The sequence below is a fragment of the Ruditapes philippinarum genome, unplaced genomic scaffold (assembly GCF_026571515.1).
Source record: "Ruditapes philippinarum isolate M1 unplaced genomic scaffold, ASM2657151v2 ctg13259_1_1_1_1, whole genome shotgun sequence".
Lineage (NCBI taxonomy): Eukaryota > Metazoa > Mollusca > Bivalvia > Venerida > Veneridae > Ruditapes > Ruditapes philippinarum.
The window spans coordinates 1-14,973 of NW_026863988.1; the positions used below are offsets into that span (position 1 = coordinate 1).

General features: G+C 31.9%; 1 protein-coding gene across 1 annotated transcript; it reads right to left on the reverse strand.

Annotated features, from left to right (window-relative positions):
- Positions 1 to 227: 227 nt before the first annotated feature.
- LOC132724021 (WD repeat-containing protein 97-like) lies at positions 228 to 10,379 on the reverse strand (the record flags this gene model as incomplete). The annotated part of the gene is given in 7 exon segments (XM_060708828.1): positions 228 to 351; positions 973 to 1,125; positions 3,403 to 3,519; positions 4,119 to 4,274; positions 4,865 to 5,092; positions 5,838 to 5,974; positions 10,229 to 10,379. Coding segments are annotated over 6 exon segments (847 nt in total), but the record flags the coding sequence as incomplete, so codon positions are not given.
- Between the last annotated feature and the right edge of the window lie 4,594 nt (positions 10,380 to 14,973).

Sequence of the window (14,973 nt, forward strand, 5' to 3'; positions counted from 1 at the left end):
TTTTTACTTACAATGTATTTTAAACTGTAGTGAAAAAATTATTGCATGTAATAATATTACTTTTTTTTGTTGCCCTGTGAAAGATACTGCAAAGCAACTCAGTGTAAAAGGGTATGCAACCATTCCCCCCATGCTGAACAAAAATCAATGTGTATGGTTTTGCTAAAACATGAATTTGTTATGAATTAACACATTTCTATTGGTATATACATGTATACATTACTTACTAGTTCCATCAAGAGCACCAGTTATAAGATATTTCAGTGGATTAAAGAAGGTCATAGCTGTGATGTCACGTTCATGAAGGTCTTTCCTGTAGGACAGTTGCTTCCCATCAAATACATTGTACACCTGTAATCAAATTATATCACAATCATACAAACTTAAATCAAATTGACTTTTAATGTATTCCTCTTCAATAAATAAATCTGAGGCAAACATTATCAAAAAAGCAAATATGCCACAAAAGATAGATAGCTCAGACAACAGTTGTAATCCGGAACTCGGCAAATGTGGGTTCTTTCTAGCTAATCATTATCCCCAAACAAACAAACTTTAACATTATAGCTTCATGGTGCACTACAAATCAGAATAAATAAGTCAACCTGTTGAGCTTATTTTCGAAGCTGTAACTGTAATAATTTATTTGTAGTGCATGATTAGCTGGAAAACCCAAAATAATCTTCATTCCGGAGTCTATTGAAACAAATAAAAATGTAGGATATATAATGTTTTAGCTATCGTACACCAATTAAATATGGAAACCCTAAAGTGACTAATGTCATCCTGTTAAATATCTAGAATAAAAGTTCAAAACATGACATCATTTGAAGAAAAAAAGATCAGCTCACACTTATTGTGTCTTCGCCTTTGACTTTTGAGGGTGCATTTTCAGGCAAAGACATGACAAATATAGGTCGTCAATACGAAGTCGAAAGACACGAAATGGCAGAAATCAGCCACCATACTTACCACACATGAAGTATGGACAGACAGGAAGATTTTCTGTGATCTACTAGCAGTTCCCTCTAGCACCATGTGACTAAACATGTTGTTCTCTTTATACTCTGTACGATTCATCTTACGAGGAATTAAATGTCTCGCTCCGTAACGAAATGCCCACGTCTGTAATGTAACAAGATTAAATACATAAAAAACTATATCAGTTCAGTCCAAGTTATTACAACAAGAGCTGTCAGTAGGACAGCAACGCTCGACTATTCTTAGTGCTTGATAGTAAAAAAAATGCTTGATACAGTTACCTCCTCCTGTTTACAGGTTGGGGTCATGATGGTGAACAAGTGTGCAAAGTTTCAAAGCCATATGTCAATGGACTTTGAAAATATTTGAACTATTACAAAAACTTTAACATAAATTCTAAGTCGAAAAAGGGGCATAATTCTGTCAAAATGCTTGATAGAGTTACCTCCTCCTGTTTACAGGTTGGGGTCATGATGTTGAACAAGTGTGCAAAGTTTCAAAGCCATATGTCAATGGACTTTGAAAATACTTGAACTATTACAAAAACTTTAACGTAAATTCTAAGTCGAAAAAGGGGCATAATTCTGTCAAAATGCTTGATAGAGTTACCTCCTCCTGTCTACAGGTTGGGGTCATGATGGTGAACAAGTGTGCAAAGTTTCAAAGCCATATGTTTATGGACTTTGAAAATATTTGAACTATTACAAAAACTTTAACGTAAATTCTAAGTCGAAAAAGGGGCATAATTCTGTCAAAATGCTTGATAGAGTTACCTTCTCCTGTCTACAAGTTGGGGTCATGATGGTGAACAAGTGTGCAAAGTTTCAAAGCCATATGTCAATGGACTTTGAAAATATTTGAACTATTACAAAAACTTTAACATAAGTGGTTACGCCGACGCCGACGCGGACGCCGACGCTCGGGTGACTGCAATAGCTCTACTTATTCTTATCGAATAGTCGAGCTAAAAATTGTTTTAAAAAAACATTTCCTTCTATGTTGTTTCATCTCCTTTTAAGAAAAGAATCATTAAATTTAAACAGGTCATCCATTTCCTAAAAGACATTACATGAATTATCATTTGTAACAAAACAAAAATTATTTTAAAGGCACATCATGCATAACAAGAGCTGTCCGTAAGACAGCGCGCTCGACTTTTTTATTGCTTGCCAATAAAAAAAGTTTTTGCAGTAAAAGGCAATACAAGAATCTCTGTATTTTTAAAGTGAACAATGGCCATGAGCATTAAGATATTTAGTGAAGAATTATTTTACTGAATTGTGTGATACCCTTGAACACTGCAGCAAAGTTTGAAATGTTTAAGTCAAAAGAGGGCTGGTAAGAAAGAAAAAAAAACTGAGTTGAGCCTTAAATAAATTTAATAGTATTAAACCAAGATTCTAAGTCGATAAAAGGCCTTAATTTTTAAAACAAATCCTTGACAGAGTTACCTTCTCTTGCGTACAGATGGGGGTAATGATGTGAAATAGCATTAAAAGTTTCAAAGCAATATCTCAAAGGGTTAAGGCAATAAGTGGATTTTACCCATATTCAATGTATTTTCTAAGTCAAAAAGGGGCATAATTCTGTCAAAAACCTTGACAGAGTTATGTCCTCTTGTCTGTTGATGAAGGTCGTGATGGTAAACAAGTATGGTCAGTTTCAAAGCAATACCTCCAATGGTTTTGAAATAAAGTGAGGTGGTACAAAAAACTTAACCAAGCTCAATACACTTTCTAAGTCAAAAAAGGGCCATAATTCTGTCAAAAACCTTGACAGAGTTATGTACTCTTGTCTGTAGATGGAGGTTATGATGGTGAACAAGTATGGTAAGTTTCAAAGCCATACTTGTAATACTTCTGAAATAAAGTGGGGTGGTACGAAAAACTTAACCAAGGTGTGACGCCAACGCCGACGCTAACGCCGACGCCGGGGCGAGTAGGATAGCTCCCCTTTTCATAGAAAAGTCGAGCTAAAAATCCATGTTTTTTTTTTTTTTAATTCTTTTAAAATGTCAAACATGTGATTAATAATGTTTTAATCATGGATTTAATGCATGATGGATGATTAACAACTGAAGAAATTAGCACTGACTGGCAATTGTACTGTGTCAGAAACTTAGCATTGTATTTTGATTTCCATATAAAATATTATTCACTTTAATCATATAAATTGCTTTCATAGCAAAATACAGTTCATCTGTATGGCAAATGATTCTTATTATTATTTTTCTTTTTAAACTGTAGCAAGATATCAAAATAAAAAGATTTTGAGAAATAAAAAATGATAGCATTTCTGAGAGATAATGTGTGCCTTATAAAACATATCACAAAGGTTAAAAGAAAAAATTCAATTTAAATTCTGAAAAATATTCTAAATCTTATATTTTCTTGTTAAACAAATATTATTTGTTCAACTTACTACAAAATATCCTGGCCCTACTGTGACAAATTCATTAGTGTGTTTGTTATAATCAGCCAGGACAATTCTACTCGGTGCTCGTGACTGAGATATTATCTCAAAATCATTGTTCATCAGCTGAAAAACATAAAACAACTTTAATTGTATCATAAACAATAATACAAGAGCATAATTATTAAAGGAATATACTGTCTAATATGCTTAGACATTGCTTCTTTGAAATACAGACATTATAATTGTACAATATGTTCTTAATTATTTAAGATAATCAGTATTTGTATATTTGATATCCCACAGCAGTGTGTATAATCTGTATTTGGGCAACTCTAACATGGTTGGAATTCAACTATAATTTCACTATGTTTCTTATTGTAAACATGTTGTTTTTCCAGAATTTGTATCCAAAACATATCATAAATAGTTGTGACATCATTTATTATATTGATTTATTTATCTGATTCAAGTCATGACTTTATATTGATAATGATCAATAATGTCAACTGGGCACCAGACATCACTATGATCCATGTAGAAATCTTATAGTATTAGTATACATTTTACTTTTTTGTTTTGCCAATTGAATAACTATAAATAAAATATTGTTTTTTTTTAATCAAAATAACAAACATTTACCTAGAAAAGGTGATTTTCTTCCCCATTTAAATAACATATAATATCTAGAATATAATGTTGTATTAAATAAAGTTTTAACTTACAAATAACTCATCACCACCTGTAATCCAGCCTACAAATTGTTTAAAGTTTGAGCAGTAAGAAATATGATCCATAGGTTCCTCAGGGGTATAAGCTTTCTTTTTCCGTCCGTCTGACATAAACATACGTACAGTCTTACCATCAGTGGTCAAGTATTCCTGAAATTAGGAAGAAATTTTGCTGACATCAAATTAACAGCACAGAATAAATTAAAGAGGAATATAGCAAACACCCTCTAGTTTTCAACTTTTAACCCGTAACCTGCTAAATATCTTAAATAGACTTGTCCATCTTTCAATCTGGATAACAACATTCATAGGTAAAATTTCAAAATATTGAACAATGTAGACCAAGATCAGACCATTCAGATGACACAGTTGTGTTGGCTGGTCTTTGTTTGCTCTGGTTGTATGGGTAGAATTTGCATGACAGCAGCAGAGATGGGGTAATCAGTTACAATAATAGTAATCACCTGTAATTAATTACTCAAACACAAGTAATAAGATGTTTGGAGTTCTGCCTGCCAGCAGACTAAACTTGGAGTTAATTTCTATACAATCCTTTAATGAACTGAAAACTTTCATACTTAATATCAATATTACCCTAAACAAATTTGAAAGTTCAAATTTTATGAAAAACAGATACACAATGTAGACTTAACCGAAAGGAACCTTTACCATTCAATAAATAAGGCAAAAAAGAATGAACTATTACAATGAAAATTATCAATAATAAAGTAGGCACTTACATCCAGCTCTTTTATAAACACCACTTGTTTCAGTTCAGTTGCATGGTTCATTTTTCGCAGATGGTGTATACCATGAGATATAAGAACATTTTTTTCATCAGATTCTTTCACGGCTGTGATTGTATTCTTGATGGAACTTCGGAGCAGTGACCAATGAAAGCGAGCTTTACGGACTTCTTCTTGTCGTCTACGCTCCATTAGAATTTCCAGCTGCTTACTCATTGGCTCCTTGAAAATAATTAATATTGACATCATAAAATTTGTATTTTTTTAAAGATTCAGTCATTATGTGCATATCTATGTGCGTAATTCTAAAAATTTTCAAGATTGAGCATATTTTTTAAATTTCAACTTCATTTTAATATTCAATTAAAAAAAAGCAATGACAATGAGGAAATCTTTAAATTCCTGTTTTTCACTTATAATATATTTTTTCTTCAAACAACTCTTCAAACAACTCAGTTATTATTATTTTACTAGTATATTGGACTTGCCTTTGTTTGATTATGAACCTGACGGTTCACTGTTTATTTACAGTTTTCAATTCAATGTCTCTAAATAAATTAAAAAGCAAACAGTTGTATCATTCTATTGAAAATAGGCCAGAGTAAAATCGTATACATATACATGCACAGTGCTGGAGTGCAAGTATTAGTTACCCGCACCCAAGAGTATGCCCATTATTGGCTCAGTTTTGCTGGGGTTTACTTATTGTGACGGCAGAGAAAGGGAAAGCGACATATTCAGATGCTTTATTATTGGTTACTTTTTTCCAGGGCTTCATATTGTGTCAACAGGGAACGTGTTTTTAGGTTTGACTATGATACAAAAGAGAAAGAACATCAAAACACTCGGCAATCTGATTAATACTCGAGGCTACCCCCCCTCGTACAAATCAGATAACCTTGTGTTTAGGTGCTCTTTCTGTTACTTAAAGTCTGTGTTTGAGAAATACAATGTGAGTCAAGTATACCTCCTCTTCAGTATCCTCACTAAGGGTGGTGTGAGTCTGTTTCACCATCATACTAGCTATTGCCGACATTGTGAGCTTCTGGTTTCTGCTACACTGTCACAGATATATATTTTTTTTTCAGTCTGCTACATACTGATCTACAATATGAAATACATAAATATATGAAGTTATTTGACATAAACACAGGAGGGGAAATGAAAGAACATTTAGTTTAGCAAATTATGAGAACATTATACTGAACATTGAAATTTAATATATAATATCACACAAGTAAATTGGTATCTGTTAGAGCTGAAAATGACCACTAAATTACTAGTAAATTTGCCTAATTGCGTAATCTCTTGACATTTATGTAGCATAATACACATTTCAATAATTATATGTCTCATATGAACAGCTGTTTGGTGGTTCTGTGATTAGGTGCATAAGTATTTTACATTTTCTATTGGTTCGTAATTTTTTTGCTGTTGATATTTATGCCAAATGAAAAACTATGAGCCATCATATTTAGATGTTATTCTAACAAATAGACCAAATCTCATCTGCAATACCATAAATTTTGATTCAGGACTGAGTGACTGTCACAATTTTATTGCTACAACCATTAGAGAACAATGTAACTTGACCCAATCTAAATATGTAAATTTTAGATCCTACAAAAATTTTAATGAGCAGGATTTTAACAAAGACCTGTCACAAGTACCATTTCATGTAGCCCACATATTTGACGATGTCGATGACATTTATTGGGCTAATGAAACCTTATTCAAAGAAGTAGTAAATGAACATGCACCAATCAAACAAAAAAAGGTAAAAAAGAATCTCCCCCTTTTATGAATGGAGAACTCCGCAGAGCCATTTATGTAAAAAGAAAACTTAGAAATTCATTTTTCAAATATAGAACTGATAAAAACTGGGAAAAATATAGGAAACAGAGAAATTTAGTTACAAAACTTAAAAGAAACTCAATGCAAATATATTTTTTTTGAAAGGTGTGGTGGGGGACCAAAGTCAAAACATTTCTGGCCTACTATAAACCTTTTCTTTCTAGTAAAAATACAGCCAAAAATGATGCTCAAATTATATTAAATGAAAATGATACATTAATAACAGATCAAAATAAGGTATGCAACATACTTAATGATTTTTATGTTAATATAGCTCAAAATATTGGTATCAACAGTGATATAATGATTAATGAACAACACCCTAGTGTACAGGCTATCTCTGATAAAATCCAAAGCAATAATAATTTTGTATTTAAACCTGTTACATCTCAGGAAGTGCATAAGCTTCTGCACAGTGTGGATGGTAAGAAGGCCACAGGTATTGATAACCTACCTCCAAAAATTATAAAAGCAGGTGCTGAATCTCTTGCGGAGCCTATAAAAATGTATAATAAATAAATGCTTTATTAATAATACTTTTCCGGAGTCCCTGAAAATGGCTCAGGTTACTCCAGTTTATAAAAAAGAAGATCCTTTTCAAAAGAAAAATTATAGGCCTGTAAGTATTCTGCCCACTTTCTCGAAGATTTTTGAACAATCAATAAATAAGCAGCTAGTTTCATACTTTGACAACATTTTTCATAATTTTCTGGCAGCTTTTAGATCTAAATTTGGATGTCAAACTACTCTTTTACGGCTAATAGAAGACTGGAAAAATGCCTTGGATAGACATGAGTATGTAGCAGCAATACTCATGGATCTGTCAAAGGCATTTGACTGTCTCCCACATGACTTGATCGTATTGAAACTTAAGGCCTATGGCTTATCTGACACAGCCGCAGAACTTATGCAACAACTACCTGTCAAATAGAAAACAAAGGGTTAAGCTTTTGGTAAAGCATGCAGTGACTGGATGTCAATAAGTAAGGGAGTTCCCCAGGGATCCATTCTAGGGCCTCTTATTTTTAACATCTTTTATTAACGACATCTTTTACTTTATTAAATTAGCCACTGTGTACAATTATGCTGATGACAACACATTATCTTACTGTGATACCAATATTGACTCTTTACAATCTATACTGGAAAATGAAAGTTTATCTATGATAAAATGGTTTGATAATAATCTAATGCAAGCCAATCGGACAAATTTCAGGCAATTTGTATTGGAAAACAAACAACTAGTAAATTAACCTCTTTTTGTCTTAATAGTACAGAAATTGTCTGTGAAAAAAAGCGTGAAACTTCTTGGTGTTGAAATAGACTCTTTACTAAATTTTGACTTACATGTATCTAACATTTGCAAAAAGGCTGCAAAACAAATCAACATTCTTGCTAGACTGAGTAAATTCTTAAATCAAAATACTAGATTGTTAATCTACAAATCCTTTGTTCGTTCAAATTTTAACTATTGTCCTTTAGTTTGGCATTTTTTGTAGTAAACAAAATACTGAAAAAACTTGAAAAGTTACAACATAGATCATTGAAGATAGTTTTTGAGGGATTACAGCTCATCATATTGAATTTCTTTTAAGTAAAGCTAATATGCCAACTTTACATAATCAGTAGATTAAGACAATTAGCTATTGAAGTTTTTAAATGTTTGCAAAATATATCACCAAAATATGTTCAAGAACTAATTAAAGTAAATTCCTTTATTATCTCTTTTAGAAATAACAACACACTTGAAGTTCCTAGAGTAAATACAGAGACTTATGGTAAGAAAAGCTTTCGCTATGAGGCCACCCAGGTCTGGAATAGCCTCCCGAATGAACTAAGAACAGAAACTGATTACGGTGAATTTCGGAGGCTTATCCAAACCTGGAGTGGCTTCAAATGCAAATGTTCTATGTGTGCCTAAGTGTTATGTTTTTTTGTTGAGTTTTGAAATGTGAATCAAATGAATCTGCATGCTTCTTTTGTTTCTTTCTTTTGTTTTTCCTGTATTTTCTGTCTGCCATAGAGTAATGCTGTATAAGACCTGTTTTATCATGTAATGCTTTTCATGTGCTTCTTGTGTGTATATTTGTATAGTCATTTGTCAGTGCATGTTAGTGTGTGTATATGTGACAGCTGCTGATCAGCTTTTCATATATCCCATAAAGGGGACAATAGCTTCTTTAAGTCTATTTTTACCTTTTTTATTTCTACTTTTATTTTTTTTTTGTTCTAATTAATTAAGTAATTAACTTAGACCATGAATTTATCTAGGCCAACTCAGATCAGCATCTGTTACACAAACATTTCAACATTTTTAAGTTTTATTATTATGATACTTGTACATGTTTTAGTTACACCCATAGTTTCATGACTGAGTACATATCAGATGCTGCTACTGATATGTGCTGAAGCATCATACTGGAAATTAGGTTAACTATATTTAAATAAAATAAAATTGAATCATTTACTTTAATTTATTTTAAAAATTTAAATTTTTAAAAAATTCTAATCCTTTTTCTGATTTTAGGGTTGTGTACATAAATAGAACTCTTGTATGATGTAATTTTATGTGATGTTTGATTGTAATGTATATTTGCTTTTAATCATTTAATGCTTTCTTACCCATATTTATATGTGCTGATAAATCTTAACTGTTTTACAGAGTCTTTCATAAATGTACATTGATCTTCTTAATACTTTTATATATTTTCTTTTATACAGATTGTTTGTTTGAATTGTTATAGGATAATAAGTTTTGTCGGAAAATAGCTTGTATAGCTAATGTTTATATGTTTTTATGAAACCGACTTTAAATAAAGATTATCTTATCTTATCTTATCTTATGTTAATTATTCAAAATTTGTCTGAGATCATAGACTTGTGGTCATTCAGTATCATTTGGCAAAATTGATATTATGCACATATACCCTGGGCATGGACGGCCATGTTAGGCAGGTCCAATGCAGAAACCCTTCATGTGTGTATGTGGGAGGGGGGGGGGGGGGGGAAGCAATCAAGCATCGCAATTTTCATCCTTCATAAAATTGCTTTTCATTAAGACATTTCATGTCAATTTAATAAAGAAATAAAGAATTTTAACCCATATCTTTGAATTTAATACTGGTTGTGGACAGGATAGAAAAATGTTTATGACTTCAAAGTCATCCTTTGCTGAGACACAAGATAAACACGACAGACATGACAGATGGATGTCAAAATAGAATCTATTATGATTAACGCAGATGTCCAATTTGGATTAAAATGTGGAAAGTTTGATGTATTGGAAGTTCACAGGGAATGACCAAGCTGACGGATAGGGTCTTAACCCCAACTCTGCAACAGTGTCTGTGAGTTTAAAAGTGTTTAATGACCAATAGCAATGCAACAAAATACAAATGTGATGAAAACAGTGCAATTTATGTTATGTTATGTTATGAAACAAGATCTACAAATATATATATGACGAGGAATGATTAAGTAACAAAAGTAAAACTTATGATGTACCTAACAAAACCACACTTGAATCGCTACAAATATATATTTCAAAGTCTGCAACAAAAATATATTAAAAAGTTTGTTTATCCGCCATTTTAAAAATCTCCAGGAAATGACGTACAGAGAAAGTTGTTGTTGTAGTTAAATATAGAATGCGGTTTTCGTGCTGTATTCGGCCCCCTATCAGTTAAATAAAAGCTGAACAATTTACATTAATTTAAATTGATCATTTGATTAACAATGACGCTATTTATTTATTTATATTATTGAACTAAAACAAATTGAAATACATTTCGAATGTGCCATTCAAATATTAGACCTAACCCTTTTTAATACTTTGACTTTCGCAATTATTTTTTATTCTTGGTGAACATGTGCATGTTATATCATTGTTAAACCATTATTTGTTATTCATATTTTCAACATACATTTATAAACACATGTACGTGTTTATTAATTTTCATTTTTTTTCTTTTTATTTTCTTTGTTAATATTATATTAACATCATATTATACAGTGTATTGTTTTTGTATTATATCTTCATTCTCAGAGGAAATATAAAATATTACTTTACTTTATCAAGCAGATTAAATTGTCATTCATTACAAAAAAATTCAAATATAGCAACATTCATGATCATGAAAAAGAATCTCGGTACACAGTCGGGCATACTTCCTGATCGGGAAACAAGGGGATTTCCCCTCAAGGTTTCCCGATCAGGCAACAAACGTCAAAATCTTTCCCGATCGGGAAGTTTTTTAGGCCTTTTTTATGTAGTTTAAGAAAAATGGCCGGTGCATAACAATTTTCAATCCACTTCAATATGAATATTGCATTTTGGTTCAGAAAAGATACATCTAAAATCCTACCGAGTCATTATCTGTTTAAATGTTTACAATTAAAATAATCTGAAAGTGAACTTAAGTAAAGTTTTTAGATTTTACCAAAAACTAGCCACTTCCCGTTTTGGGAACATTGCTTCCTGATCAGGCATCTAGCAAAATATTCATCATTAAAAGTTTAAGATACATTGCTTCCCAATCTGGAAGTACCTTATATTTGTTGTAGTTCCTGGCCTTGATGATTAGAAATTGCCAAGCCTGGTCAGTTTTTAAAGACATGTGGCACATAATTCAATCACGACGAGTAGAATATATCTGGCGAAACTTATGTTCTTGTTAGGCGTAATAATACCTATCAAAACATTAGCTATACTTGACGGACAGTACAAAAATCATCATTATGTCACGGGTCGTTTTATTTATTATGTTAATTGTTCATTTTGCCGTGCACTGTTCGTCATTTAGTCGCGGGAAAAGTATTCTTAATGTCCGCGCATGCGTCGATTATCGTTTGTCTCCGTGGCGTCTGTTATCGTCTGCTATTGTATTGTATCGGATGGGTCCGTAATGTACGCTTATTAGCGGAAATTCACGGAAACAGCCAAAACAATTCAACTATGTCTGTATCTCGTGCAATTTTGTGAACTGTTTTTGTATGTCCAATCGTTTTGTACGTTGTATGAAAGAGTTTTGAGAGAAAGTTTTAGATTGGTTTTTAACATTTCCTTTCTTCCAAATTCCCGCGAACTTTCCTTCTTCACTTCACTTCGTCTTTATTCTCTTACGAGTTAAGATATACTATTCTACTTAGTACATAAATTCTATAAGTTTTTCCATAGAATTTTTGACAGGAAATAACTTATTATTAAGTTATTTACTTTTTGTATTGAGACGCTGTGGTAAGATTATTTTCATTTGATTCATTTACTTGAAATAATTCTTATTTACATCGTTCAATTGTTGTATTGTTGTATTTTATGTATGTTTTAATTAACTTGTATTATAATCATGTATTTATGTTTTTAGGCTTTATCTTCGTATTATATATTAAATTGACGAACCTACGCCAGGAGTTCATTATTAATTATACCCTGTGACAATTACAATACAAAAGTTTCATACTGTTAAGATTGTAAAGCACAATGTTGAACAACATTGCATAGAGTGTTATTTCTCAAAACAATTACCAGGCAGCTCAAATAATTCAAATGTTGACTAGAGCTCACATATTTATTTTTTTTTTGGCTATAGCTCAAGACGTGTTTGCATACTACATGTGTTTGTAGTGACTGTGTCATATTTCTGAAACTTAAGTGTATAAAGCTATATATCTGATGCAAAAATTATTGTTAAAATTTTAAAAAAGTATACTTCCAAAATTATTGTGTGAAATAAATATTGTAATTTATTGCCTTAAACGCGAATGGCTAATATAGCAAAACAGTATTGTGTTCCTGTTTACTTACAAGATTCATTTGTATTTAATAACAGTGAATATTCTATGTTACATTACTTTTTCAGGAGTCAACCATATAATAATGGAACCAGCATAATTTTGCTGTTAATAAATATTTAAATATTTCGTAAGATATAGAACATACCCTTAAAAGCCACTTTAATTTTAAAAAATGAATAAAATATAAGATAAGATAAATAAATAAAACAAGAAATATCATAATGACATATATGCCCCCCCCCCCCCCCTTTCTAGCTGAAAATTGAATGAAATCTATCATTAGTAAGTTAAACAAAATGGAGAATAGCTTGAATAAATTATATACTATCATGTAAATGTAACTATGAGCATCTACTTTGAACATTCAAGGTTATTGTAACCTTGTCCTCTGATCTAGTGACCTCAAAATCAACAGGGGCCCTCTACTAGTTATGAACAATTAAAATGTGAAACACCAAAAACTTGATAACGGGTAGTTTTGAAGATAATGAGTAGAAACCATTCTGACATTTAACGTCCTTGTGACCTTTGACCTAAAGACCTCAAAATCGACAGGGGTCATCTACTAATTATAACCAATCAATAAGTGGAATATAAAAGGTTTAGTGATAAACAGTTCTCAAATAATGGTTAATAGTTTTCAAAATAATGAACGCAAACCATTCTGACATTTAAGGACCCTGTTACCTTTAAGCTGGTGACCCCAAAATCAATAAGGGTCATTTACCACATATGACTTATCAACACATGAAATAGGAAAACTTTGTGAAAAAAATACTTTTCAAGATATTGTGCGGATACTATTTTGACATTCAAGTCACTGTGACCTTGACCTTTGACCTAGTGACTCCAAAATCAAAAAGGGTCATTTTTCTAGTTATGACAAAATCAATATGTGAAATATAAAGACTTTCTAATAAATAGTTTTTCAAGATAATGAGCGGAAACGATTCCGAAATTTAAAACACCTGCAACTTTGACCTTTAAGCTAGTTACCCCAAAATCAATATATGTTATCTAATAGTTATGACCAATCAGTATATGAAATATAAAGCCTTTTTGATAAATAGCTTTTAAGATAATCAGCAGAAACAATGTGGTCTAACGACGGATAAACAAACATACTTAAGGTCCCTGTGACCTTGACCATTGACCTAAAGACCCAAAAATTGATAGGGTCATCTACTACTTACGACCAATCAATATGTGAAATATAATGACTTAGTGATAGATAGTTTTTAAAGATAATGACCTTAAACCATTCCGACATTTAAGGCCCCTGTGACCTTGACCTTTGAACTAGTGACCACAAAATCATAGGTGTCATCTACTACATATGACTAATTAATTTGGAAATATTAAGACTTTGTGAGAAATAGTTATCAAGATAATGAGCGGAAACCATTCTGACATTTAGGGTCCCTGTGACCTTGACCTTTGACAAAGTGACCCTGAAATCAATAGGTTTCATCTACTATAGTTATGACCAATAGTATGTAAAATATGAAGACTCTGTGATTAATAGTTTTTAAGATAATAACTGAGGTCTACCAATGGACTGGCCGACCAACATTAACATAACATAACATTTTTTTTTTCAACATAAAATTGTATACATGCAATTTATAGCCATACATATATTGTGTGGACATTAGCAAATCAATATACCCGCTCTTCTTTATAGTGGGGCATAATAAAAATAACTAGGGCCGGGAACGAATAAGAACTTACATTGATGTTCGAATATTCGTTTTTCCATATTCGAATATATTCAAATTTTTATTTTTACAAAATTTAAGAAGGCACCACCTATGATGCTATCATTTGTATCTGAACTGCTAGACACTTCAGACTTCAAAACATTCACACCATGACTCACATGTTGATTTGTTGCACAGATAACTTTATTTGTTGGTGTTGTCCCAAGCAATAATTCCAGAATAGAACGCGCTAACTTAAAGAAGAAAACTTCCCAAACGGAAAACATTTAATGGTGAATATTATGCTAGATGCCTGATCAGGAAAACAGTGTTTTCCAAAACGGGAAGCCGCTACTTCTTAGTATCGTAAAACTTCACTCAAATTCACTTTCAGATAATTTTAGTTTTAGGCATTTTAAAAGAAAATGACTCGGTAGGATTTTAGATGTATCTTTTCTGCACTTAAATGTGATGTTTAATTGAAAAGTGGGTTGAAAACTATTATGCAGCGGCCATTTTTCCTGAACTACGTAAAAATAGGCCAAAAAACTTCCCGATCGGGAAGGATTTTGACGTTTACTGCCTGATCGGGAAGCCTTGAAGGGGAATCCCCTTGTTTCCCGATCAGGAAGTATGCCCGACTGGTACAAGCATGGTACATAGTTTAGTTTGTATGTGTAATAGCTAGGTGATGGTTTTAACATAAACTCTTTTACAATTAAGAAAATTAAAGACTGCACATATATAAAAGATTGT